The 23,959-nt window shown below is 40.8% G+C and overlaps 1 protein-coding gene across 1 annotated transcript in view; it reads right to left on the bottom strand.

Annotated features, from left to right (window-relative positions):
* The window catches only part of PIP5K1B (phosphatidylinositol-4-phosphate 5-kinase type 1 beta), a 322,492-nt gene that overhangs the window by 113,471 nt on the left and 185,062 nt on the right, over nt 1–23,959 (bottom strand). The window contains exons 5-7 of the mRNA XM_045840212.1: nt 21,806–21,923; nt 11,530–11,682; nt 7,527–7,826 (exon numbers count right to left, since the gene is read on the bottom strand). Coding sequence (XP_045696168.1) covers nt 7,527–7,826; nt 11,530–11,682; nt 21,806–21,923 — 571 coding nt within the window. The remainder of the gene's footprint in view (nt 1–7,526; nt 7,827–11,529; nt 11,683–21,805; nt 21,924–23,959) is intronic.

Genomic DNA, 23,959 nt, shown 5'->3' with positions numbered 1-23,959 from the left:
TTTAAACAAGAGACTTAAATACAGCCCTATCAGAAGGGCTAAACTACACACGGCAGTCACAACAGCAAATGCTGGTGAGGATGAAAAGAACCGGGATTACTTGCACGTAGCTGGTGGGGATGCAAGATGGTACAGCCACCGTGGAAAAGAGTGTGACAGTTTGTCACGAAACCAAACATGTGCTTACCATATGACACGACAACGGAATTCAGCACTTATACCAGAGAAATGAAAACATACACTCATGAAAAAACCTGTATGCAAATGTTCACAGCAGCTTTATCTGTAACCGTCAAAACCTAGAGAACTCCCACGTGTTCTTCAGGGGTTAATGGTTAAACTGTGGTATATCCATACCATGAAGTATCACTCAGCAACCGAAAAGTGCAATCTGTTGATTCACACAATAACTTAGTGGACTGCAAGGGCAGTATGCTGAGTGAAAAAAGCCAGTCTCAGAGTTACATACCATACTGTTCCATTTATATCGCGTTCCTCAAATGACAAAATTATGGAGATGGAAAACAGACTGGTGGCTATAAAAGGAACTGGGGGGAGACTGTGAGGGAGGGAGGTGGCTGCAGCTATACATAAAAGGGTAGTGTGAGGGATTTGGGTGAAGCAACTGTTCTTAGTTGACTGTGGTGGTTACATAAATCTACATATGCATACAGCAAGATAAGACAATATACATATATACCCATGCACACACACAAATGAGTGCACGTAAAGCTGGTGAAATCTGAACAAGTTCAGTGATTGCAACGAAGTCAACTTGCCAGTTGCAATGTTGTGCTAAAGTCACACAAGATGTGACCACTGGGGAAACTAGGTGAAGGGCGTGTGGGAGCTCTCTGCAGTTTTCCTCCAGCTGCACGGGAATCTACAATTATTTCAAAATATTTTTTTAATAAAAAAGGATGTGCAGCTAGAAAACTTTTGAAGTCCTCGCATACATGACAATGTCTTTATTTCTGTTCTCGCAAGGAAGTCTGGCTGGGTCGGGCACAGGAACCAATGTGCAAAGTCATTTTCTCCCAGACTAGAGGGCGGGAGGCATTGTTCTGCTGCCTCCCAGAAACGTGGAGATTCTCTCCCACTCGGTCTCTGATTCTGTGGGTTCATTTTATTTCTCTGTTCACCAACTTGAAATTTGCCTTATGTTTCCATTGCAATGGTGTCAAAATAACAAATATGGTAGACAGTAAAATTCATAATTTAAAACAATGGAGCAAATAAAACAGATCATGGGATTATAGTGTTTGTAGAACATAATTTGAAAGAGTGAATTTATGTATAGCTTTTTTGTTTTTATTTATAGTTTTAAAGATTTTATTTAATTATTTTCAGAGAGAGGCAAAGGGAGGGAGAAAGAGAGGGAGAGAAACATCAATCGGTTGCCTCTCACAGGCCCCCAACTGAAGACCTGGCCTGCCACCCAGGCATGTGCCCTGACTGGGAATCAAATGGCTGACCTTTCACAGGCCAGTGCTTAGTCTACCCAAACTACATCAGCCAGGGCTATATGTACCTTTTTTAAAAAGTAATTTTTGATGGTATAGTACAGAGATGTAAAGTCAATGATACACCTGGCCACTTTCTCATGTTTTAGTTGAAGTCTAAAAACAACATCCCATTCCTTACTGAAAAAGGGAATAGCTTAAATGTAAGCACTGTCATTAGTAAGAGTGATGTACACCTGTTTTCTATTAGGTATGAAGCACTTTTTTCCCTCTTTAATGATCATTGGGAAGGCAACCAACATTAAAAAAATGAGAGAAGAGATTGTCTAAACCAGGGGTGCCCTGCATGCAGCCCAGGATGGCTATCTATGAATGCAGCCCAACACAAAATCATAAATTTACTTAAAATATTATGAGATATTTTTGTGATTACATGTCACAATGTATTTAATGTGTGGCCCAAGACAACTCTTCCTCTTCCAGTGTGGCCCTGAGACGCCAAAAGGTTGGACACCCCTGGTCTAAACTAAATGCAAAAAAATTAATGCTAAACAAAATTATAGCTGAGGGAATAAGTGCTAGCCATAAGGCTAAATTAAGTTTTACAGAAAATAAACTACACTGCAATGCATACAAACATGCCCACAGCTGAGAAGAATCTGAACCGCAAATTCGGAGTTAGATCCCAGTTTTCACATCCAAGTCTCAGTGTTTTTAAGATGGGTTTCATTAAATTCTGAGAACCTATTAATATTTATGGTGACAGACATTTGTGTGAAAAAAAGAAAATTGTTTCCACACTATTTAAAAATTAATAACTGTGCTGCTCAACAAAAAATGATAATAAATGTAAAATAAGTCATTTAGGTCATTAATTATCAAGACTGTGTCTAAGAAATTCCCACTTGAAGAAATAAGAAATATTTGGATTATAAATTCAAGTCCTCACTAATATTCTTTGTCAATGTTATTTCCCCAGAGTTATCAAATATTGCAGGATGTAACAATTTATTAAATCAACTAAATGATATGAGACTCTTTAGATTTTTACAGATAAGAATCAGAGAAGAAATAACCGTAAATTAAAATAAATATGAAAATAGTTTCTAATTGTTTTTTCAAAATTAATACATAAGTTTCCAATGAAAAGAGTACTTTAAATCAACATCTTGTAATATGTATTGAGTGTCTATAATAACCAGGTACTACAGCGCAGAGAGGTAAAGGAATGAGTTCTGGTGAATGGTCCCGCAGATGAAGCATGCATGGAAAGACCAAAACGTCTACAGAAAGTGTCTAGTAGATCAGAGTGGTTGGAGAGTGGGGGTGCTCCTGGAGAGTGGGGAGAGAAGGCTGAAGAGGGAGCACCTGGAGAAGGTGGCAGGCACCAGATCAGGAAGAATTTTTACGTTCTAAGTTAAGAAGTATGGCCTTTGGCCCACAGACAGTGAGGAATCTCAACTAGAGCATCTTTAGGACCCAGGGAATGTCTGATCAGAGGTTCCCTTTGGCAGCAGCACTGGGGATGTGTTGGAAAACAATGACACTCAAAACTAATTAAGGAGCTAGGGCAAAACTGCAGGGGATGAATTATCAGGGTCTCAGTAAAGGCAGTACATATGGAGAGGAGGGGAAGATCCAAAGGTTATTCAGGAGGCAGACTGGATGGGGCATGGTGATTCACTGAGTACAGAGAAAGAAGGAAGAGAAGAAGAAAAGGAAGGAAAGGGTACCTTCAAGGGACTGATCTGGGCAACTGGCTGCATCATGATCATGTTCCCCGGGCCAGGGAAGCTAGGGGGAGGAGCAGGCTTGGAGTAGGATGACAGGGTGCATAGGAAGAGCAGTTTTCTTTTCTTTTTTTTTTAAGGTGTTATTTATTTTAGAGAGGGAAGGGAGAGAGGGAGAGGGGGAGAGAGAGAGAGAGAGAAATATGAAAAGAGTACTTTATACTCTTTGTATAATCAATGTGCAAAGAGTATGTGCCCAGGCATGTGCCCTGACTGGGAATTGAACTTGCAAAGCTTTGGTTCGCAGCCCACACTCAATCCAAGGAAGAGCAGTTTTCTTATAAATAAGATGTGCCTCTCTGCCTGTTTGTTACACAGAGACTGTAGGGAATGGTTTGAATAAATCCTGCTTCTTGTTTTTGATAGCAAGTGACCTGTGATGTCCTGGCAGCATTCTGCTGTCACAACTCTTACCCTGGACAAGTTCACTTATGGGTATAGACTGCTGTCACAGCAGGCAGGGGGTAAGGCCAAGGGAGAGGAAATGCTCCAAGAAAGGGAACCCAGTTATTTACCTGTCCATTTTCCCCAGACACAGTCAATAGGAAATGGCAATCTGGGTTTTGGGAGAACTCTAAGAGCAGGATCCCTGCTATTGGAGAGCCCTTTGTTTGAATCCTATGGTTTCAGCAGGGTTGAAGCATAAAGTGAGTTTGGTTTTCTAGAAGAATTCTGAATGGCCACTGTACTATGTGAAGGAGTTGGTCAGAGATGGGCCATCACAGGGGTCAGGCTTATAGACAAGGGCTGGAGGCTGGACTGAGGCGGCCAGGGAAAGGGACCAGGGGAGGGTGGGGAAAGACGGCATTTGTCAAAAGGTGGTTCAAGACACTTAGAATGCAGAGTCCAGAAGCAGCCACTCTGATTGGGACTCAGGGGCCTAGTCTGTGGGGAGTGGTGAGCAATGCAGGTAGGTCAAGCTGGGTCGGTGAGTCATGCAAGAGAAGCGGAATCCTGGGGTGTTGGACATCAAGCCAAAATACAGAGAAAGAGATGGGGGGCAGGAAGTAAGAGGAGGTCAGCAAGAGGTTAGGAGGCTTATCGTATCTACCTGGGAACAACATAAAAACTGGGGTCCAAGAGCCTGGGATTCTTGGATTTGTCACTTCTAAGCTCTTAGAGGACCCTGGCACCACCAGAAAGAAAGGGTCTTTTGACATTATTTGGTTCCCAACTGCATTTTTCTCCTATCTCGCATGTTCTCCCTCACTGTTAACTGTTGCAACTCCAAACAACTCCAGCTCTTGGAACGCATCCTGCTATTTTATGCCTCACTTACATTGTTTTCTCTTCCTAGAAATAGACTTCTACTGCTTTGCCTGCCTGGAGCACTCTTCTTGTCCTTCAAAACCAAGTTGTGATCTCTCCTACTCTGATCCCCATGATCCCTTAGAATATTTTCATTGTACTTAATGTGCTGTATGGAAACTCATGAAAAATGGAGGTTGTTCACCTCATAGTGGCACACAGTAGGCTGGCAGTACATGTCTGGTAAATGAGTGAAAGGATGTGTCCTAATATGGGTCTAGTTCACCATTCTCTGACTGGGCTGCCAACTCTTGAGTAGAGTCCCAAGACTGATTTGTTTCTGGAGCCTCAGCAGGACCGCCTCACTTAGAGGAATGTTAACAGCATAGATTCCCAATCGTTTGGTGCTGGCCTCGGCCCTGGGGTGACCTCACAGCCTCCCAGATCTCCAGAGCACCTCAGCCAGCACTGCAGCTCAGTTCTGCAGAACGCAAGAGATGCGAGGGCAAGAGATGCTCCCAGCATTGCCAACTGCAGATCCTATACTGGAAGTGCGCCCTTCAGAGGATGAGCTGAAGAGAGATGACTGCTACACGGCTCTAGGATGGGGGGAGAGGGGGAGAGAGAAAGAGGAGGAGAGAGAGAGAGAGGGAGAGAGAGAGACTGTGTGTGTGTAGGGAGACACTGAGCTCCAAGGGGTTTCTGAGCTGTTGCCTGGATGGGCATTTTTCTGGGGAGGCAGCTCACAGCTTTTGCCAGTTTTGCAAGGAGGTCATGACTATTAAATACTAAGACCTGCCATCCCACAAATGTGCCTTTCTTGAGGCAGTTCTGCTCCGAGAACCAGCTACTGACTTGAGATCACAGGGGCCTTGGTCCTAATCAAGGCAGATCATAGAAGGGACTCAGGTTCCCCCACAGTATAGCACTTACACGCTCCCATACCACCCCCGAAAAGCTGTTCTGAAGATAAACACTGTGTGCAATTTCTGAAGTTCCATGGTCTGTGTCTTCTGCCAGATCAAGTGCAATGAGTGAGAAGAGTTAGCCTTGGGAGACCTCTACACTGGACTTTATGTTCCTTAGAACAGCAAATATTAAAAAAAAAAAAAAAAAAGAAAGCGGGGTGGGGAGGGCAAATCTCCAGGGTCTCACTCCTGATGAAAAGTCATGTTTGACCTTGTTCTATCAGTCTTGGGCTCAGGAAACAGTAAATAAACAGACAAATTCTGTGCCATGGCTCTTTTACATCTGACCTTTCCTTTTTCTAGCATAGAGAGCTGTGGTTTTAAAGGACGCAGAAAAAGGTTTCCATATTAAAGAGGCCAGAAGCATGTGCACACACACAAATAGAAAGCAAATCTAAAACTGGAGAGCCTTGTACTGAACTCTGGGGAATTGAGAGTCACTTTTCACCCACATCCTGTAGGGGTAGAAAAAGCACAGGAAAAGGTTTCTATTAAAATGTATGTATTTTTTTCTTTTTAAAAAAACAAAAATCACTCATAAATCACCCAGATATCTGAATAGCTCAGCTGGATTATTTTTTTTTTTTGCTTGGTTCCCAGTTTTTCCCTCACTTCTGAAAAGATGATTTTAAAAAATTCTTACAGTGAATTTTTACATTTAAGAGCAAATGCTTTGTACCCAGACAGGCGTGGGCTCTGCCACTGACTTGCTCAGTAATGCTGGACACTTTTTTAACCTCTTTGAGAGCCTGATTGTTCCTCAATTAAAATGGGAGTACGCATAGTACTGACTTCAACTGGCTGCTGAGAGAATGAAATGAAATGATGCATTAAAAAATTGTAGACTAGCCCGGCACATCCTAAGCAGTCACTAAATGGTAGCTCAAGAATGGTTGCTCAGAGGAACAACATCTCCATCAATGAAACAAAGAATGTCAAGGACACATTTTTGTGTGTTGTCATACATCTTAAAACACAAAAGAAAAAAAGCCAGAAATAGCAGGGTTATGTTTCTCAGTGAGCACTCCTCGCCTTACACGTTTCATGGAGTTTCAGGTGAGCTCAAGTCTGGCAGAGAAGGGTCCTCCCTCCCTTGCAGCAATGTGGGTAATGTGTCCTGGTCCACAGAAGGCCCAGAAAGCCACAGCAGGGAAGGCACCCTTTTTTTCCAGTGACCAGGCCCTGCAAGTCCTATCTGTTCTTCCAGAAAGCCCTGGTCAGACTTAACCCTGCAGCAACATGCCTTCTTCCCACATCTATGAGGCTCAACTACGTTAAGAGCCTAGATGGTTCTCTTAAGTTCACCTGGGCCAGGAAATGTTATTCCTGAGAATTTGTTAATGAGATGATCCTTATCCCTCAGAACCCATCAGAATTGCATTTTCATCTTTTTCTTCATAAGTACTTTTACTTACTTTCTGTTAATTCACCATGTCAGCAAAATCTTCTGAGTTTAGGCCTTACTTTTTTTCTTTTTAAGTATTGAAGGCTGGGGACTTTGGACTATGAATTCCTCCTTAATTTTGACAATCACTCTGGCTCAGTTGGTGTAAAACGGTGTTTGCTCCACTAAGCCTCATTCCTGATTGTCTCTCATTCAGACTGCATAAAATGCTTTCAGCCAGTGGGTTCTCCACGTGGTCTGCCTCCACCCTGGATTTCCAGCAATCCCCTTATCAATCCCACCAAGGACATTCTCTCCAAACACCTCTTCCTCGTGGAATCTTATATTTTTCAAGATTTCTATATGGCCTTGTCACTACTTTAAACCTGTTTCTTTTTCTTCTATTTTAACTACCATCTCCACAGAAGACAGAAAGAAAAACAAATCTTTTTTCATTTAATCAAAGAAAGCTGACTTAGCTTATTAGTAAAATCAACAGATACTCTAGAAAATTCCCTCATCATCCACTAGTTCCTTTGACATCAGATAAGCATGGGCCAGCCCTAGGATTGGGACCAATAGGATCCCTCGTGTCCACTTTGGACATTTCTTACAAAGGTGCATCACCACAGGTGACTTTTCAAAGAAAATCAGAGCAACAACATTTCCTTACCCGGCAGTCTCTCTGAAGCGTTTTCATGAGTGCATTGTATGTCTCTGTATCAAAATACAAGCCTTCGTGCATGTCTTGCAGGAAATCTAAGTCCTTAAACGTGGGGTTGGATTTTTCTCTCTCTTTTCGGGATGCTCTTCGCTTATAGGTTGAACCTTTCAAGTCATATGTAAAATGCATTCTCATGGAGCGGGGTAACACATTGTTCATCACCACGATTCGGATGTTAATGCCCCCTGACTGCATGCAATAAAGTCCATAAAATTTTGGCAAAAGAGTCCTTGGATTCTGGTTTAAATTCTGAAAAAAAAAAAGAAAAAGGAAAGAAAAGGTTAAAATCTCCTATTTTTACAAAGCAAGCTCCACTAAAGATATGTTTTCATCTAATATGATAATTTTAAAAAATGGAACGTGATTATCTTTATTAAGGGCCATTGCTAAAAGTTTGCTGTTCTTAATCTATTTCTTAGATTGGCTTATTGCAATAGCAACTTTATCATTCTAAATTTAGGGCATTAACAGTGGATGAATTAAAAATGAAGAGAAAGTCCCAAATTAGCTCCAAGTAAAATGGGCAAAGAATTGATTAGTGCCATATGTGACTATTCTCTAAGGCAGCTGAAGAGAAAATTAATTGCTGGGGTATACGAGATGAACATTTTAAATTTTAATAGCTCCTGAAAAACTGCCTTTCAAAATGTCCAGACTGATTTACAAGCACACTTTGTAAGATTACATATTTTTCATCACTCTTACCAAGTGCTGTGTATCAAGCTTTAAAATCTTTGTAAGCATGACTGGTGAAAATGGAAACTTGTTTTTAATCATCTGAACACCACTGATCATTAGGGAAATTTAATTTTTTTATGTGTTTTTAGCTACATTAAAATAATTTTAAAATCACATTGCTCATTTTTTTCTATAGGTTTTTGTTCCTGTTGGAATTCTTGATATGGTCCAGATATTTATCAGTTTCCTTTCTATGTGAGGTAAATATTTTGTCCCAGTTTTTATTATTATAAAAACAAACAATGCATGCCTATTTTTACTCTACTTTTAAAGTAGGTGAGAAATGAAAGGGCAAATATATAATGAAAAGTCACTCTACTATGCTCGACCCTTCCCCTAATTCCCAACATTTGAGGAACCTAGTATTCCCACTTTCGTTGTATCATTTCAGAAATATCCTATGTGCTTATCTTAATTTTGTGCCAATATCTTTTCATTATACAAATGTTTTGTCTTTTAATGTAGTACACTCATGAACTCGCTTCTTGGGCTTTTTGGGATTCTGGTTTTAACAAAGCTTTTTATATCCCAAGGTTATAAATGCCTTCTGTTCTCTCCCAGATCTTTAATAGCTTCGGTAATTACATTTGGTTTTCACCCCATATGGCAGTGATTTTCAACAAGTGTGCCAGGGCACACAGGTGCACCGCAAGAATTTTGAAAACATGCAGCACCTGACTGTTTAGTCAGGGGCACTGACCTCTTGTTCCTTACATTGTCAAATGAAAAATTGTAACAGCCAATGCAACAACAGTCACTTGGTGTGAATGAATCAAATAATACTTATTTTTTTGTAAGATGGGCAAAAATTATATTTTTGGTATGCTGCAGAATTTTAGTAATTAGTTTGTGTGTGCCATGAGATGAAAAAGGTTGCACTACCATATGGAATTAATTTTTTTGTGTGTGAAAGATCTGAAATAGGGAATTTATTTTTTTCTTTAATGAATGGCATTTATTGAACAATCTGTCCTTTCACAATTGAGCTTAAGTCCCTCCTACATCATACAATAAACTGTCAAAGCACATGGGCCTATTTCTGGACCTTTACTTGAACCCTCTTATCTACTTATCTACATCGTTAATATTATTACAGCTTAATAGACTTTTGGTGTATGTTAGAGTAGGCCCATCATTTTTCTTCAAAATGTTTTGTCCATTCTTAAAACTTTTCCCTCCAACTGCTTAATTTTTTAAATGTTCTTAAAATGATATTCATTTTCACTTTCAAGTGCATCAGATTTTTCAAGTTCTGAGAAAATTATATTGGAATTAGACTGGATTTACACCTTCATTTGGGGGTAATTGAAACCTTTACAACATTGAGTTGAGGGATGATGCATATCTCTTTATTACTTCAGATCTTTTTTATGTTCTTCAATAAGATTTTTTTACTTTTTATCATGTTAGTCTTATATATTTGTTTTTATAAACTCAAGTAATTTAGAGTTCTCATTACAAACATTTTGGGGGGATTATTGTTCATATGTTATAATTACTATAACTTGCTTTCCCAATCAGAATCATAACATGACTTCATTTATATATCTTTATTTTTCTACTAACATTCCTTATAAATTATTTTCATCATGAATGGAATCTTTTTTCCTCTCTTACATTCTCCAACTATATGTGAGCTAAATAACAGAATATAGTGCATTGTGTAGATTTGTCTTATCTCTGCTAGATTCTCATCACCTAGAAACTACTGGTTTATTGTCCTGACGTTTTGCTCATTCTCAGTTCTATCATTTGTGGAGAACAGTGTTGACCCTCTTCTTCTATTTCTGTACCAAAAATTTATTGCTAGGAATTCTAGCAAATATATCAGAAAGGACCACTGATGAAGGACATCCTTGTCTTTTCCTATTATTTCCATTGAAAGAGCTGTTGTTCTTCTCAAAAAGATATATGAACTCTTGCAGACTGATAAAGGTATAATATATGAGTATTCATTTATTTACTTATTACATTAAAAGATTTCCCTGCCAATTTTTAGATTTTTAATTAAGAGAAGATGTTGAATTTTGCATGTCTTAGTTTCTCTTCAATGTCGATTTGGACAACTACTCGATGTTCCTATCTTTTTCTTGTTAATGGGATGAATTATATTGTTTGTTATGCTATTTTACATGACTGACATAAAACCACTCGTTCAACTAAATTTTAAAGTTTTAATTGAACTTTAATTAATTTCAGTCTACTAGTCTTATAAGAAACTGGTCTATCTAGAACTATAGAAGCTTAAGATTTACTCAGAGGTTAGCAAAGAGTGTGATGCTTGCTTCATTCCAATTTTAGATTATTTTAAAATGTGTGTATGAATAGAATTAATCTGAAAGGACATATACCAAATTATACCAAATATTAGCAATATCTATCTCTGGGAAAGGAATTATAGATAGTCACATTCATTTTCCTTTTCTTCATTTTCTATTTTCTCTAACAGAAAGTAGACAATTTGCTCTAAAATAAAAACTACTTTATTTCAATCAGGATCAAAACCTTTTAAAATCTGTGCACTATGTCATTTAAGATTTTTATTTAGATGTTTGATTCCAATGTTTATATGTGGGACTAATTTATGGCATTTAATGTTGTCTCTAGCTGATTTTGAAATTAAATAATCTTTTACATGTAAATGAGCTGTTGGCATCACATCAGTTTTCTTTTGAAACAAAGATGATAGTTATAGCAGAACCAGGGCATTCAAGGTGTAAACTTCCTGCAGCCATTCCAATCACGGATAATTAACAACTGTTATGAAGGTACAAAGGAGTGAGAGGTATGAAAATGACAAGATTACTTAAGAAAAGTGCTTATTTTTGAAAAAGTTGGGCTAAATGTCTAATAAATACACCTACATGAGGTTATTGTTTCTTTGTCTCTAGAACATCACACGAAAGGTGATTTTCACGCCATCATATTTAAACTGCGAGACTGTACATTCTGAAGTCTAGCGGTAGTTTTCGAGTACATGTCGGCATGTGGTGCAGGGGCTAGAGAAAAGGCCTTCTGGAGCCCTACCACTCGTCTCAAGTCCCAGCTCTGCAGCTCGCTAGCTGAACAATCCCTGGCAAATGACTCCACTAATCTTTGCTGTGAGGATTAAATGGCTTAATGCCTGCAAAGCCACTGAAAATCAAAACATAGGAACTTCTGAAGAAAATAATTAAACCTCAAGTAGAAGCTTTAATTATGTACAGTTATTTACCATGTAATAGCCTGGCAGCAGCTTCTGAAGGAACTCTGCCTCTTTATGCTGAACTGTTTTGATAATAAATTCATCATCACTGGTCACAAAAAACAAGGATCCACTGGCTCCGGGGTTGCACAGCTCTATTAGAGGTTCATTGCAGAGGGAATACTACAAGAGTAAATAAATAAATGTTTAAAATGCATGTATTTAATGTGCACAGTACTTTCAAGGAGGAAAAATCATAGCATTACATACCTTGGCCATCTTGAAACAGAAAGTACTCTCCATGAGCTTTAAAAAGAGGCTCCAATTATACTAAGAAGGCTCTTTACAAGATTTCAAAAACTTCCATTGATCCATTTATCTTAATAATACTTGGATGGGACATAGACATACCCTTTCCATCCCCAGTGTTATATGACGGGATCATAAATCATTATATGTATTCAATGAGGTAACTCAAACACTAGAGTTGACTAAGGTGCTTTGTTTCCAGCAGGTGCCCATAAATAACAACTAAAGGTATAATCCACACTGTGTATTTGTTCCTTGCACACTAACAATTGTTCTCTTCTCACGATTTATTCTCCCAAAGGATTTATCCATTCATGGTTTCAATAGGAGATGACTCTAACATCTGTATCTCTAGCCCAGATCCATCTCTCCTCTCCTCTCCTCTCCCCCTCCCCCTCCCCCTCCCCCTCCCCTCCCCTCCCCCCTCCCCCTCCCCTCCCCTCCCTTTCCCTTCCCTCTCTCTCCCCACCCGCCTTCAGACTCCAGACCTGCATACCTAACTTTTTAATAGATATTTCTACTTGGTGTTATCACAAACACTTCACATGCAACAAGTTCAAAATCAAACTCATCTCAGGGCGGTGGTTAGTCCACTTGGTGCCTCTGTGGCAATTAGAAAGAGATGTAGTGCCGGGCCAGAAACAAGGGTGGTGAGTAGAAGGGCAGGATTCCACGCTCCGCTCCTTCACCTGCACCAGGTGTTCTTGGGTAGTGCACACCTTGCACAACCATGCCTGGTGACGCTACACCATCTGCCCTGCGCCCCATCCTCTATCTTCTCTATTCCTCCACACCGCCCGCCCCCCGCTATCATAGAGAATGGATACATAATTCACTTTGTCCCCCAAACCAGAAACTTGGGCATTATCCTTAATGCCTCACATTTTGTCACCTTTCATGTCCAGACTATTGATTATGCTGAACCCCCTTCATGACATCTCTTTTGCCAATACCCTAAGTTCAATGGTTTCATCACTTCCTGCCTTGATTCCTATGGTAAGCTCCGCCTCATCTCAACTCTCCCCTCTCCAGCCCTGCAGTGCATTCTCTGGCAGAAAACCAAGGCTCGTTCTAAAATACAAATCTGGGCATGTCCTTCCCTGCCGTCACAGCTTTTGGTGGTTTCCACTGTCTACACAGAAGATAGTATCTGATTAAACAGGTACTTCAAGACCATGAATGGCACAGCCTAGCCCTCCCCGCTTTCCCCTCATCATTTCCCTCTTTAAATTCCAGCTCTAGTCATACAGAGCTACTTCCCATTTAATCAAATGTGCCACACACTCTGGAGTACTGGGCTTTTGCATTTTCCTCTACCAGAAATAATGTCCATTCTACCCTTCATCTGGTTGACCACCACTCATTCATGAACTCATTCAACATTTAAAATATCTATTAAGCATCAATATCCCGGGCACTCATGGCACTTATATGCTAGTGCAGGGGTGTCAAACTCATTTTCACCAGGGGCCACATCAGCCTCATGGTTGCCTTCAAAGGGCTGAGTGTAATTTTAGGACTGTATAAATGTAACTTTTCCTTAATAGTTAAGTGAGAGCTCATCACTGCTGCTGGGTAGAAACAAGGTGCTGGGCTGGATAAAACAAGGTAGAGAGCCGGATTTGGCCCACAGGCCTAGTGTTTGCCACCTGTGTCCTAGTGGGAGGAATCAGACGGTGAACTAACAAGTAAATACATTATGTATCAGAGTGTGGTAGTGATATGAAAAGGGGGCAGAAAGTACCAGCAATGAGTGAGGACTGGGTTGCAATAAATTTTAAGTAGCGTGGCCACTGAGAGCCTCATTGGGAAGGTGGTATTTGAGCAGACGCCTGTGGATATCTGGGGCAAGGACATGTCCGGCAGAGGGAAGGACAGTGCAAAAGTGTTAAGCCCTGGAGAGTTCAAGGCACAGCAAGGAGGTCAGTGGCTGGAGCAGGTAAACAAAGAGAGCTGAAAGGGATGAAGCCAGAAGGGTAGAGTTGGCCAGAGAACACAGGGTGCCACAGGCTACTGTAAGGCCACTGGCCTTTCCTCTAGGGGGGCTGAAAGCTACTGGAGGGTCTGGAGCAGAGTACCACTCTGTCCGCTGTGTTGAGGACCCACAGTAGGAGGGAAAAGGAAGATGCAGGGAGCACAGTGGCTGTTACAGTAACTCTGATGTTCAGCGTTTGCTAGCACTCATTCCAGAAAACTCCTCCTGGTTCCATGAATCTAGATCCACTGCTTCCTGGCAGTGGACGTTCTCATCACAGAAATTACCACAAAATACCTTAATGGCCTATTTACTCATGTCCAGCTCCCATTAGAGTGTAGGACTCTATGAGTGCAGAGAACATCTTATCCTGTGATACAGTTCTGGGCCTGAGCCTTGCACACACTAGACATTCAATAAATTTTTGTCAAATAAGTGACTGTACCCCACCAACAACTGAAGGGCTGTAAATCTCACCAAAAGTACCAAAAACTAGCAGAGAAGTCAATTTTTTGGTTATCGAGCTCAGTGTTTGACTAATAATCCACATTACTGACTAGGGAAATACTGGGTGCAGAGCAAAACGTAAGGTGGTGAATATGTGTGGTCAGGCTGGCCCTGGAGAGTGGTAAAAGCAGGGATTTAGAGAACCATATTCTCTGATGGGGGCCTTGGAAACCATGGGGCTGGACATCCTCAAAGCTTCTTATCTGGGTTCACGAATACCTAAGTCCTAATCACAGAAAAATCTGAGAGGAGGGTCAGAAGAAGAGGAGGGCGGAGAACCTGGGAGAAAAATGATTAAAAGGCAGTTTTCTAGATGATGTCACTTTTTAAATCATCTTGCTTTGGCAGCACCATGAATAAGGAAAAAATTCTCCAAGAAAATAAAGAAGTGTTTACTGCCTTCTAAAATGTCACTGAAAGCTTCCATCTTTTACCTCGTCCTCTTTCCTCCAGCCATGCTTCTTGATGCTCTCTTGCTGAGAAGCATTAGAGCCTCAGCTACTATGGGACAAGTCAAAAATAAGGTAGGAAAACAAAAATAGCCATCAGATTGCACACAAGATGCCATAAAAGCCAAGAGGCAGCAGAGGGCACTTTCCTGCTGTGAGTACAATGTCCATGTGGCAGGGTGACCAGTGGCAAGGGCACAGGACTCAGAATCAACTGATGTTTGTAAAATCATGGCTCTGCTAGTGGCTACTTATATAACCTTGATTAGGTAATGTAGCATCTTGGAGTCTAAGAAATCTCATCTCTAAAACAAAGATAGGTCCTGGCAAGGTAGCAAAATTGGTTATGGCATTGTCCAGATATGCCAAGGTTGCAGGTTCAATCCCTAGTCATGGCACATACAAGCAGCAGCCAATGAGGAAGGACACCAGTTGCAAATGGGAAGTAAGTGAAGTGACTGGAAACAGGGCGAGTACCAGGCAAACTTCTAGAAGTCAGGCAGCAGCACTGTACCCTCTCTAAGCCCTCCCCTCAACAGAGCCACACAGTGGTGAAGCAGTTTGCTTTGCCCTGACTATTACCTAAGGCTCAACCCCACACAATTGACTGGTGCTTTTTCTACAATAGACCATGCTACTAAGATAGGGAGTCAAAGCAGCTCTACCTAATATACAGAAGCAAACACAGGGAGGCTGCCAAATTGAGGAGACAAAGAAATATGGCCCAAATGAAAGAACAGAACAAACCCCCAGAAAAAGAACTAAACAAAACAGAGAAAACCAACCTAAGAGATGCAGAGTTCAAAACACTGGTTATCAGGATATTCAAAGAACTGAGTACAGTAACAGCATAAAAAAGATCTAGGAAAAAATAAAGTTTACATTAAGTAAACTAAAGAAAAATCTATAGGGAACCAACAATGGAGGGGATAATGCCAAGATTCAAATCAATGATTTGGAATATAAGGAAGAAAGCATTCAACCAGGACACAGCAAGAAGAAAAACAAAAACAACAACCGAAGATAGTATCAGGAGCCCCTGGGACATCTCCAAATGTACCAACATCTGAATCATAGGGAAGCCAGGAGGAGAAGAGGAAGATCAAGAAATTGAAGACTTATTTGAAAAAATAATGAAAGAAAACTCCCCTAATTAGTGAAGGAAATGGACATACAAGTTCAGGAAGTACAGAGAGTCCCAAACAAGTTGGACCCAAAGAGGCCCACACGAAGGCACAGCATAACTAAAATGCCAAAGGTTAAAGATACAGAGAGAATCTTAAAATTAGCAAGAGAAAAGCAGATAGCTACCTACAAAGGAGTCCCCATGACTGTCAGCTGATTTCTCAAAAGAAACTTTGCAGGCTAGAAGGGGCTGACAAGGAGTATTCAAAGTGATGATAAGCAAGGACCTACAACCTAGATTACTCTATCCAGCAAAGCTATCATTTAGAATGGAAGGGCAGATACGGTGCTTTCCAGACAAGGTTCATCATCACCAAAACATTATTATATGAAATGTTAAAGGGACTTATTTAAGAAAAAGACAAAGATCAAAACTATGAACAATAAAATGGCAACAAATTCACAACTATCAACAACTAAATCTAAAATCTTGTTATAAGCAAACAGCTATAACAAGAATAGAATTATGGAAAAGGAGATCATTTGGAGCATTATCAGCTGGGAGGGGGAAGGAGGAAAATTGAGGAAAAGGGCCAGGGAATAAGAAGCATAAATGGTAGGTACAAAATAGACAGGGGGAAGTTAAGAAGAGTATAGGAAATGGAGAAGCCAAAGAACTTATATGCATGACCCATGGACATAAACTAAGGGGGGACTGCTGGAAAAAAAAGGGGTACTGGGTAGAGGTGGGCAAAGGGTAAAAAACTGGGACAACTGTAATAGCATAATCAATAAAAAAATTTCTTTTAAAAAGACATAGGCAACGAATGCATAAGTGAAACAACAAATCAGTGTTTCTCTTTTCTCCCTCTTTCTCTCCATAAAAAAAAAATCAGTAAATAAATATTTAAAAAGTAAAATAAAGATAATAATGCCTACGTGAAAGCAGCTGGGAGTTTTTAGAGTGGATGCTTTTGAAACCCTGGCAAAGACTGACCACTTCGCTGTGGCTGGTGCTGTTTTTTATAACATGACCATCCACAGGGGGAGAGGTACACAACCTGCGATATACAGGCTGGTGAGGAAGAGTGGCGGTGCCTTAGGATGTACTGAGGGCCTTCAGCCTGACTCCTACGACAAGAGGGCCACCCATAGATACAGAGACATTCTTAGAGAAACCAGAAAAAAGGTACGTCTTTCATATAACCATGAATTTGAGACCTTGGGAAACAGAGGTCTCATAAAGAGTGAAGGCAGAGCCCAGACTCTCTAGAAATTCTGATAGCTTGTTCCACTGGGTTTGAATTCTTGGCTCAGAACCTTTTCTCATGGATAGGAGTAAATGTGAAAGTAACAAAAACAATGGGGAAATTAGAGGTTGCAAATAGGGAAATTAGGGGGTGGTTCAGGAAGAGCTGTCTATAGAAGAGTGGAGTTGGACCTAAACATCTGCTCCCAATTAGTCTTGAATTCTTCTATAAGCAGTGACATAATATGGAGATTATTTCATTAGTTACTTGTCAAATACTCCTTTATGTAATTTATGAATTAATATGAAGGGAAGAATAAATTGTTTTGATGCATTTTAATAACCTTGTTGGGGGGGTTTCTGTTATCACAGCATTCTTGTGTGACCAGCCAGCATCCTGACACTGAACAGGAATATCATGTTTTCTCAACCTACAACTTGGTTACTGCATTCTCCTCTAAGCAGCCTTCACTGAGATGTTGCCTTTTAAGAGCAAATAAGGAGGAAAGATGGGAACATTTTAATTAGCCACAATGAACAAGCCCCCACCCAGCCACCCCCGTGTGCACTCCTGGGTTTTATGTGCCTTCCAGGCACTTGCACTTGTGCCAGCTGTTCCAATGTATTCATTCTCTGGCTTCTGGTTCCTGCAGGGCCTCCCTCCTATACCCACTGGAAAGAATGCCGAGTACAACCCAGCTGGGCCCTGCCAAGGCAAATTAACAATGTAAACTTGTGCAGCGTGCTGGAGATCATTATTCCTGCCATTTCTACCCCTTGACTGTGTTAAATATTCACCCTGCTCTCATTCTTAGTGGTGTCAGTGAACCTGAAAAGACATCACATAAATCACCCTAGATTTTGGTGGAGAAGGAAATGGACCAAAGGCCTGTTGCCCAAGCAGAGATGGGAAAAAAGGCTCTGGGGGCCCTTGGCCTTCCCTGGGGAGGTGTTTATTTAGGAACAAATAAGGAAGAGAAAGCATAGGCACTGCTATGCAGGGCACCCAGGAGCATCCTCACCGTGCTGTCTCAATCCAAATTATGCCCATTTCAACACGACACTTGTAATCAGCATGCACATGGGGAGTTTTAATGGTGCTAACTAAGGATGTAAACAAAATAATTCAGGCTGAAGCCCTGGGTACAACAGCTCAAAACTGAGGAGAAATACACACATATCATGGGGATCCAATATCAAACCTATCTACAAAGTTACCAATCACTACATAATGTTATCCCCTCCTTCTCCCTGGTTTAGATCCGTACATCTTCACAAATTTGGGTTTGAATAGACCCACTTTGACAGATGGCAGGGTGTTCTTGGTGATTTGCAATATATCCTTTGCTTCACAGTTTTTAAAGGGATGTATTTCATTTCTCTGTGCTTTATCTGGGCTTCTCTCTTCCAAAATGTGCTTGTTAGGGGTGTTGGAGCTCTGTGGCCATATTCTTCATGATGGATAATCACAGTTCACAGTTTGATGGGCTAGGGAATATCTACCTTGAGACCACACTTAATGAGAGGCCATTGACTTAGTGGGTTGGGAAGCATGGGGCCAGATGATAAAGCAAAAAACACCGAGAGAGGGGTGGGAAATGAGGAGACCACTGTTCTAGTATGGACACTGTCCCCACCAATGTGGGTACCCTTGGGGTCTCCTCTCACTGACCCCAGCTTCAGATTCCTCATCTAAAATGAAGAGTTGGGCTAAAACATCTGAGTGTTACACCTGACTTTCTAAAGTGTGCTCTGTTATGCAAAACACCTTCTCCTCAATTACCACATTCCAGATCACTGGGTGGGGATGACGCCAGACGGGGCGGTTTGGAGGTGAGTGTCCAGAAGCTCTAAGATCTACAGAGGGAGCTGCCTCAGCCCTGGGCTGTGGATGTCCCCAGCACAGGGCACGGGCTCCCTGTAGCCACTGGGGACCAGGCCACGTTTGGCTAGAGAGCCACTGCCCTTGTGTTTCTTGCAGGTCCCAGAGATGCATCTGGTTATTGAACTGTGTGTACAGTTACCAGGGAGGTGAAAATTGAAGTCAAACAAAAGGAAACTTACCTTCCTGGTCCTGCCTTTTCTCCCCCTTACTTTTCATTATGAAAATTCCAAACATATATAAAAGTAAAGAGAACTGTACAATCAACATCTACGTGTCTCCACTTCAACAAGCACCAACTGAAGGCCAGTCTTGCTCTCTCTGCACCCCCAACCTCTCTCCTACGCCTGCCTCCTCACGTTCCTCTGAAGCAAATGCCAGACACCACAGCACTTCATCCCTAGATATTTCAGTACAGGCCTCTAAAAGACAAGGACTCCAAACCACAACACCATCATCCCATGAAAAACTAGTTCCTCAACACTGTCAAATAACCAGTCAGTCTTTACACTTCACTAATTTTATAGAATAAAACAAAAAACAAAAACAAAAATAAAATAAAAAACACAACCATTTGAATTATCTGCCCCTATCTTTTTAATATTCCTGATCAAAACCTCCCCCTCCTGGCACCCTGGCCCACTCAGAGTCCTTCTAAATATTTAATGCATTTGCATGTCTAGTATCACAGTCACCTCCTCCTGGCCCCTTCCGAAAGCTCTGCCTTCTTTTCTACCTACTCCAACCGCTGCAATTTTAAAATCCCAGTCAAACCACACCATGCCCAGAGCCCACAAGAAGCCCTCCTAATCATCAATCCACTGGAGAGACACCTCTTGCTCCTCTGAAATCCTGAAGGTCTGAATGCCTAACTTCCATCTCCTTATTTACAGTACTTTTAATTTACTGCCTGGTAGAATGGGGGGGGGTTCCCACATAAACCAAACATCACTAGATTCAAACAACTAGATTCTAAGTTCTCTGAGTATCATGTTATAATGTTTTGAATCTTCCTATAATTATGAGCGAAGTATTTTAGTTACAATAGGTGTTCAAAATACCCAATGATGACTTTACTTTTTGCCTGGTACATGAAAGAAGACTTTTGCTCCCAGAAGCTATCAGCTTAGTCTTCTCTGCTCCTTTGTAAGTACTCTGACCTCATTATGAAAGTTGCTTTTCCAGCGTAAAGGCTCATTAAGCGAAAGCAACATGAGAACTTGTCCAGAAATGGGTCTTCCCAAAAGAAGGCAACTTTGTGAGACAGAATGGGTGGCAGCATGGGCCTCGTAGCCTGGAGGTCAAGGTTCCAGGGGGCTGGACAGAGGCCTCCTCGGGTGAAGGGGAGACAGGCCACCATGTCTTTGTACTGACTGGGACTGTGATATGCAATGCAAGTCTAGGCATCTCCTTCGCTGGCAGAAGCTCAAGGAAACTCAGAAGGAGAGTTTCTAACGTGTGGCAGAAGATGAGGGATTTATCTTGTTTTTAATAATACAATATTAAGGCCCCACTCTGGGTTCCCCAAACACATTCCTTGAATGACACTAACACTCGGTAATAACAGAATGGCTAGAATCTTACATAATATACACACACGTGTGCGTGTGCATGCCAACTGTGTGTGCATGCCAACTGTGTGTGTGCGTACTGGAGTGCTGGGGATGGCACGGTTGGTCATGCCGGGTAGAGGCACTGACTCCTGATCAAAGGGCGGTGGTGAGGCGGAGGGTGACATGGACGCACATTTCAGGACAGCAGGATGCCCAGCGACTTCCTATTCAGTTCTCCCTGCTCTATGAAGGCTTATTAATGTGTCTTGAGGAACTAGTATTATTTCATCTGGCAGCAGTCGTATGATTTTCTTAGGGCTTAACTAAAGAAGAGGGGTCATTCACAGGTTTCCATTGGCACAAGAGAATCAGCTTGGAATTTGATCCTTTACCTTGTACTCAAATTAAAAGATGCATTTTAAATACTCTGTTACAAGTGACAAATATTGTTGTACTTCCTTGGCAAAGCATTATTCTAGGATCTAACTCAAGTCTTATTAATATCATTCAGAATGAGATGAACAATAAATGTTTGATGGCATCCATCCTACAGTTTTTTGAAAACCGATTTTGAAGAGCTCCAGGGTGTTAACAGTGATCAAATTATGCAATAAACCATTCTCCTCTTGAGACAGAAAGGAAGTTCCTGACTGAACAAGAACAAGGTAAAACTCCGGGGTCACAGCACACTGCCTTACAAAAAGGCTGTTGTGTTTGTACCTGCTGCATGCCAGAAGGAGGACAGGGAGAAATGACAGATCTGATGATAAAACATGCCCTTCTACCAAATAAAAACACGTCTGAAAAAGAGCCTGCATAAAGAGATTTTGAAGAAACTGTCCAGTTTCTTTAAAATGACATTAAGTCAAGGAGAGAATGGTCGTGGGCCAAGGCACGTTTAAGATGAACGGTGTAAACAAGGCTATCAGAATAGGCTTTCAAATAGAATCCCATTAGCAAAACTCACAGGAGTATTTAGGACCAATTATAACATATCTGTTGGAACAATGATCTGAAGTAGCACCCAATACCCCCGTTATTTATGTATCAATTACCATGGCAGAGTCTGTAGCTGTCAGTTAAAAACTGCAGTCAAATCACGTGTTCTGAAGCTAAATTTACAATCATGAAACTTGGAGCTTTTACTATGTTCCAGAGCTTTAGAAAATGAGACATAAGTCACTTGCTGCTGTTGCTATGAGGCAAATGTTTACATCCCACATTTCTGGAAAAGGAAGGGAAATTATAGGTTCTTACCAAGTAATCATCAGGCTTGATACCAAAAAGCTCTCTGAAATATCGGAACGCTAGCGGAGCATACGTCTTAAATCTGAAGTCTGGGTAGTGATGTGCTGGGGTCAGATTGCTCCCTTCACTGCAGTGAAAATATTAACAAGAATAAGAAAGAGAACATTAGCAAAGACAATTTTGACTTCAAATTCTGGCTGGGCCAATTTCCCCTCTAGGAAAAAAACCCCTGAGAGTGGGTCTCCTGAAGCTCACGTTCCAGGGCCAGTGGCCATCAGGTAAAAACAGATGCTAACTCAGCGAGGGCCGCTCCAAGCAGGCATTCCCTGCCAATCACACCGTGTCTTTAGCCTGAAAACTTCTCGTCATCCCCCTGTGCTTCCTTCCTGGGGAAATCAATCCATCTTCCCTGGTGAACCATGGCTGACTTGCTTTAGGCATAAGATCCAGGATTTAGTGTGTGTAACAATTTTAGAGATACATTTTTTGACCATGAATTTTGAACATTGGATAAATACTTTTAACTAGGAAGAAGGAAGATAATTTTTTAAATATCTCACCAACAGAAACATCAAACTATAAACGAATGGCACTCAAATCTATGAAGTCTTTCTTAAATCCATAATTATAGGAAAAGAGACCTTACATTCTGCAGATTACTTTAAAACTTGATTTCCATTCCCACATATATCATTTTCTTTATTTCCCCCTTTCCTGGGTTCATCTTTGTTGTTGTTTTTTTTTGCAATATTTATGACATGTGAATATTGTAAAGTATAAATCAGTGAATATCCATGACCCTCAAATGCTGCTTAAGAAATAAAATTTATCCGTATACTTGAAACATTTCAATGCTTTTTACTGATTGTACACTCCTTCTTCCCCTAGGAGGTACCCACTAGTCTGAATTCTGATGTTTATGATATTTACCATTTACTTTATTTTTAACTACATATAATACATTTCACATGACATCAGACAGTTCATCTAATCTGCCTGTACTTAAATTTTCATTGTAAAAATTTAGAACAAAGCAATAGAATAAAATGATTTTATATGGAAGTTGAAGAGCTCTTTTTGCCACCTTCTATGTAGAGCATGGAAACTTGATGCAAGTTTATCTTGGTCTGATTTCATGATCCCACACAGTCAAATGAGACTGTGTTTCTTGGACTAATATAAGACTAGTCTACACTCCCTTAAATCACACTGGACAGCCAGTGTGGTAGTTAAGATGCTCTTAACCCCTTGTAGTCCTAGGAGACAGGGATTTAAGTTCCAGCTCTACCATTTACCAACTGTTTCCTGAGTCTGAGTACTGTAGCTCTAGAAATGAAATGGCAAAAGGAATGGAAATGTCTGTGGCCATGTGCCTGGCATGTGGGAAGCCCTTGATAAGTTTGGAGACTGAGGCTGTATGATGATGGGAAACAGTCCAGACTTGAACACTTTGCGTGAAGAATGAGCTGACCACACATTAAAAAAAAAGAAAATGACAAAATATTTGTAACACATATCACAAGGTGCTAAACTCCCAGTATAAAGGGCTCTGGTCACCACTAAAGAAAAAGACCAAAAAGTTAATTAAAAGAAAAAGCCAGAGATATGATCAGGCACTTCACAGATACGGAAATATACATGAGTTAAACATATGAATAGTTGTTTGACCTTATTCATAATAAAATAATGAAAATTAAATGTCACTGAGAGAACATTTCACCTATCAGATTGACAAAAATCCAAAATTTGGGGATAGCTCAAGGGAACTTGGCACCTGAACTATTATGAGTGGAAAAGTAAATTGAGACTCTTCCCACAGAGAATATTTTCACAACCTGTCAACCTTATAACTATACACAACTCTTTGATCCAGCAAATGCATGCTTATAATAATGTATGTCACAGATACAGGAACACAAGTACGAAATGACACATGGGCCAGCTCATTCATTATAGCATTGTTTGTGAGGATGAAGGATGGGAAACAACCCGGATGTCTCTCACAAGGAACAGGTCAAATTAATTACGGCTCAGCCATACACTGGAATACTAAGCAGATATTAAAAAAAATAAAACACAAGAATTCTTAGTATGTAATGACACAGCAAGACCTTTAGAATACGTGAAAGAAGCATGATGCAGGCCCTGTGTGTGGCATGCCGC

Source organism: Phyllostomus hastatus, unplaced genomic scaffold (genome assembly GCF_019186645.2).
Source record: "Phyllostomus hastatus isolate PE091 unplaced genomic scaffold, TTU_PhHast_1.1 phas_contig_34, whole genome shotgun sequence".
Lineage (NCBI taxonomy): Eukaryota > Metazoa > Chordata > Mammalia > Chiroptera > Phyllostomidae > Phyllostomus > Phyllostomus hastatus.
This window is presented reverse-complemented; position numbering and strand designations above follow the sequence as displayed.